At 39.0% G+C, this 4,891-nt stretch overlaps 1 protein-coding gene across 2 annotated transcripts; it reads right to left on the reverse strand.

The window, feature by feature from the left end:
* Nucleotides 1–3,094: 3,094 nt before the first annotated feature.
* Nucleotides 3,095–4,678, reverse strand: LOC149175251 (uncharacterized). 2 transcript variants are annotated; one of them, XM_089419569.1, is made up of 2 exons: nt 4,404–4,678; nt 3,095–4,200 (listed from the first exon to the last, which is right to left on the reverse strand). In XM_089419569.1, the coding sequence occupies exons 1-2, from the start codon at nt 4,597–4,599 to the stop codon at nt 3,401–3,403; spliced, it is 996 nt and encodes a 331-aa protein (XP_089275695.1). In that variant the 5' UTR covers nt 4,600–4,678; the 3' UTR covers nt 3,095–3,400. The 2 variants fall into 2 exon arrangements, with proteins under 2 accessions (XP_089275695.1, XP_089275694.1); XM_089419568.1 differs by having other exon boundaries at nt 4,302–4,678.
* Between the last annotated feature and the right edge of the window lie 213 nt (nt 4,679–4,891).

The raw sequence follows: 4,891 nt of genomic DNA on the forward strand, positions 1-4,891 counted from the left end.
AAGAAGTTTTATTTGAGTAACATGAAGAGTTGTGGAGACACCTGAGAAGACAAAGTTGTCATTGACGAGCTAAGTGCTTTGGAGATCAAGGGCATTGTTGAAGCTGAAGATTGACAATGCTCGTTGAAGAAGACATTGCGAGCTATGAAGTATAACCAAATGTATCTTAACGAAGTAAAGAAAGTGTTGGAGCCCCAGAGGATCGGAGTCCTCAAGAAACCAGGTTGGAACTTGAACCAGATATAGGGTTGGAGCCCTTGAGGTCGGTGCCTCAAAATTGACAAGGTTGGAGATTTGGAAGTCCAAGTCGGTGCTTGGAAAATACAGGTTGGAACCTGGGAGATTGAAGATTGATGTCTTCATCTAGGGTTGCAGCCCTACATATATTGTACTTGATTTATTGAACAAAATTAATAAAAGAATTTATTCTTATTGTTCATTTTGTGTTCTAAATATAAGTGATCTAACTGGTAAAAATGAAAATTGAAAAGAAATGTTAAAATATTATATATTACAGAGCAATGGAACACATAGAATATTGCATAAATATAAACACAGAAAATGCATAAAACCAGAGAGACACAGATATACGTGGTTCACCCAGTTTGGGCTACATCCACCCCGAACAGCCAGTCCTTCCTTTCTATTATCCAGCAAAATGAAGAGACACAACCTACAATAGATCCGTTGTAATATCCTCTGTTTTCTCATAGTCTCATCTCTCTGTTTCTTGCTCAGAGAATACACATCTATTTCACAGCCTCAATACAATGCACTCATACAAAGAGAGGGGTTACCTTCTAGGAAAAAAAACCCTAAACTAAACATAAGTTCTATCATCAGATCATCTGCCTAATGAACAGCCCAGATTGACTAAAAATTACTATACTTTTACAAGGCAATTTTACATCTGTTTTTAGCTTCGGGGGCACTGCCCCCGAAACCCCCACTAGGGGACCGCTGGCCCCCGGACCCCCCAGCCAGGGGGGATTAACACCCCCAGACCCCTGCCGGGGGGGGCAAGTCCCCCCCCGCACCCCCCTGCGTGGAGGGGTGTACAAAATTTCTGGGGTATACATCCAGCTGAAACAAAGACCTCTAAATAATCATGCTCCACACCCAACAAGAAATATTGATTCACCCTCCCCCCCTCAGTATTTCCAACACTTGGTTTATTCTTCTTTCGATATCTCCATCAATGTTGAATCCTATCTACAACAATCAACTAATCTTTGTCTACCGAAATATCTTCCATCCTAAGCTTCCACAACTCAAAACTTTGCCCATTAAATTTCTCTATCTCTATTTTTGAACTAATCACCATTATTTTCTAACACAAAAATCACTAGCCATAGCAACAAGATTTATCATTGAACCAAATCTAACCCTTAGCCACAAAGGTGTCTCCATGAAGCAAATAACCACTCTGATACCAAGTGAAAGTTTTAAATCTTATACAATAATGCAATACATAGAAAGATTCTTAATAAACAGAAAATAAAAACAATGGCAATTACATATTACACAAAGATTTACTTTGGAAACCCAAAATAAGAAAACCAACTAATTGTGGTTGAATTATAATACAACCACAATTCCTTAACTGGAATTATAAAACCATGGCTAAACTATAATGTGTCACAAAAATCACCAAAACGTTCTGTTCAAATAAATGACCCCCACCCCACCTAAAAAAAAAATTAAGGCATGTGACCATCCCCCACCCTTGATGTACTCGCCACATATGGATCACGCGTGAGGCTAGTTTTGCAAATAATATAACACATACCCAATAGAAGCCTCCAACTTCACCTGTTTAAAGTACAAGTTATAGATGCTAATGGATGAGGGAGCCCTGAAGAGCATACTTTAAGGGACAACTCTGGTCTTTATTGATCCTATGATTCCTCATAGAAATCCACAAATTAACAAAGGAGACATATGACGTGTTGAATTCTCTATATTAGAGTGTTATTATGTCTTGAAAGTTGCTCCTAAAGAGTAGACTCGTCATACTTGCATGAGCAATGAAAAGATAGTGGCTTGTTAACTAATGATGATCATCAAACTTAGAGATCTACTATATACTATAAGTATGAATATCAATGATGAGGAGTTGGTGACCATTACACTACAATGTTTGCCATGGAAATCTTTTGCATGAGGTATATGTGCTAGAAAACACTTACTAGTTGTTGAGAAGCTTTAGGATGCATTCATCTAGGAAGAAACAAGGCATGAAATGGTGGAAAGAATAATTGATGAAGTTCAAGACCTACAAATGGTGTAGAAACACTAAAAGAAAAGAGAACCCAAGAAGGGTAAGGATGAAAAGACGTGTTCTTCCAACCATGGTAATTAAAATCTTAGCCATATGGCATTCCTCAATCGTATGAAGAAGACACATTATGAAAATTAGTGTCCATATAAGAAGAAATGGAGAAATGGAAGGGAAAGCAATATGAGATTTAGATTGCAATGAGTGCAAAATCTATTACCACAGCCGAGTGGATGAGTGAGCATCCACAATTTAAAAAAAAACATTCTCAATGGTTTCTTTTTTGTTAAACAACACCATGTGTCATGTTGGTTGGTATGTGGAGATGGGAGCAATTTGACACATGGCTTTTAATAGGGAGATGACATGACCTTCAAAGTTAAAACTCACTTATGGAAGCGGCATTATGACAGTAAAAAATAAAACCGGATATTTCTAATACAGTAAGATGGAAGTCTCTGATTCACAATTAAACGTTTTGTGTTAGACATTAAAAAACCAAATATGCCTGATAACACGTGATACAATAGAGATAAAACTACTCACTTTAATACCATCAATAATCAATTTATTAATTTTCAATTATCTATAAAACTTATTTTATATATATTTGGGTTCTTCACTATTTTATATATGAATTACAGCTCCTTACTCTGAAAAGAAATATAAACTCAAATAGCTAAAAAGAATATCAACATCCCAACATGAACCATTTTACCACAAATGAATTTAATTCTAACATCCTATCTTCAGATTTCGTATATACTTTACTGAAAGCAAATAATAAAACAGAAACAAAAATGTCCAAAACACAAGTTTTGAAGACTGTAAATGCTATAAATTGGCCTGCAACACAAACCACTAGTCTGCCTGCTTGTTACGTACTCATAATAAGCCTGGGAAGCAAAACCCAAGAGAGCTTTGATCAGCTGAATCTGAAATTCCCTGATGGCTCTAACAACCCAACGTGTGATTCCAAGGCAGACAATTCTTTGGAAAATTCAAGCTGCATGATGCTACTCTGTTCTGTGGATCCATTTTTAAAACGAGTGATGGGGAGGAAAGTTCAGCTTTGGAAAATTCAGGCTACACGATGCTATACTCTGTTCTGTGAATCCATTTTTAAAACGAGTGATCGGGAAAGTTCAGCTTGGCTTTCTTGCCTCGGATCTTTTTAGCCTCTGCATCATAGGCCTGAGCGGCCTCCTCTGCCGTATTAAACGTTCCAAGCCAAACCATAGCGCCCTTTTTGGGATCTCGAATCTCCGCAGCCCATTTTCCCCATGGACGCTGCCTGATACCTCTGTACAAAGTTGTCCTCTTCCTCCCGGTGCCTTTGGCAGAGGAATTTTCGAAATCCTTCAAAGGAGGAATAGCCTCATTTTCAGCCCCGGTGCTTTCGGCCGAGGACTTTTCGAAATCCTTCAAAGGAGGAATCCCCTCATTTTCAGCACCGGTGCTTTTGGCCGAGAACTTTTCGAAATCCTTAAAAGGAGGAATCGCCTCATTTTCAGCACCGGGGCTTTTGGACTTTTCCAAATCCTTCAAAGGAGGAATCTCCTCATTTTCAGTACCGGTGCTTTTGGCCGAGGACTTTTCGAAATCCTTCAAAGGAGGAATCGCCTCATTTTCAGCACTTTGATCGGGAAAGTTAACCTTGGCTTTCTCGCCTCTGATCTTTTTAGCCTCTGCATCATAGGCCTTAGCGGCCTCCTCTGCCGTATTAAACGTCCCAAGCCAAACCATAGTGCCCTTTCTGGGATCTCGAATCTCCGCAGCCCATTTTCCCCCTGGACGCCGCCTGATACCTCTGTACAAAGTCGTCCTCTCCCTCCTGGTGCTTTTGGCTGAGGACTTTTCGAAATCCTTCACAGGAGGAATCTTAAAATCCTTCAAAGGAGGAATCGCCGCATTTTCAGCACCTTCAAAACCCAACCAGAGTCAAAATAACATAAAAAAGAAAACCCTGCGAAGCAATAGCAATTTCTTAAATGCAGAGAGTTAGTTAATAGTCGCAGCTCACCTGAAGAAAATTCATGGTTGAAGTTGAAAATATTCTTGCTGGGCTCAATTTTTGGTTTGCAATTTCTTAAATGCAGAGAGTTCGTTAATAGTGGCATCTCACCTGAAGAAAATTCATGGTTGAAGTTGAAAATATTCTTGCTGGGCTCAATTTTTGGTTTGCATTCGTCATTGAAGCTGCCCGATTTATTGAAGGATTCCAACACAGCTCCACCATTGATAAACAACGTATCGAAATCCCCGGGAGTTACAGGCAGAGATCCGTTGAGGGAAATGAGATCCGCTTCAGGCCCAGACATCTCTTTGTTTTAAGAAACAGAAGCTGAAGCAAAGCAAAGCAACCCCCTGAAATTTGGGCTCAATACTGATTAGTCACAATGAAATATGGGCTCAGCTTATGCTGAAGCTTATATAAGAGGAACAAAACAAAACCCGCATATTTAATAATTTAAAGAAAATCATATGATATTATATTAAATTGTTTGTTATTTATTTATATTTATTAATTGCAAAACCACGACAGGAAATGAAACATGCACTCCATTGCGGTGAACCATTGCTCTAAACAAAACCACGGGCTCGACGCAAGAC

The sequence above is a fragment of the Pinus tabuliformis genome, chromosome 4_1 (genome assembly GCF_031772625.1).
Source record: "Pinus tabuliformis cultivar Carrire ecotype Pingquan chromosome 4_1, CPIR1, whole genome shotgun sequence".
Taxonomy (NCBI): Eukaryota; Viridiplantae; Streptophyta; class Pinopsida; order Pinales; family Pinaceae; genus Pinus; species Pinus tabuliformis.

Excerpts from the sequence above, each read along its gene's own strand:
- LOC149175251 (XM_089419568.1), bottom strand. The coding sequence starts at position 4,599 with ATGTCTGGGCCTGAAGCGGATCTCATTTCCCTCAACGGATCTCTGCCT. Across the intron at positions 4,201-4,301 it reads CAACCATGAATTTTCTTCAG|GTGCTGAAAATGCGGCGATT; the intron begins GTGAGCTGCGAC and ends TGGGTTTTGAAG.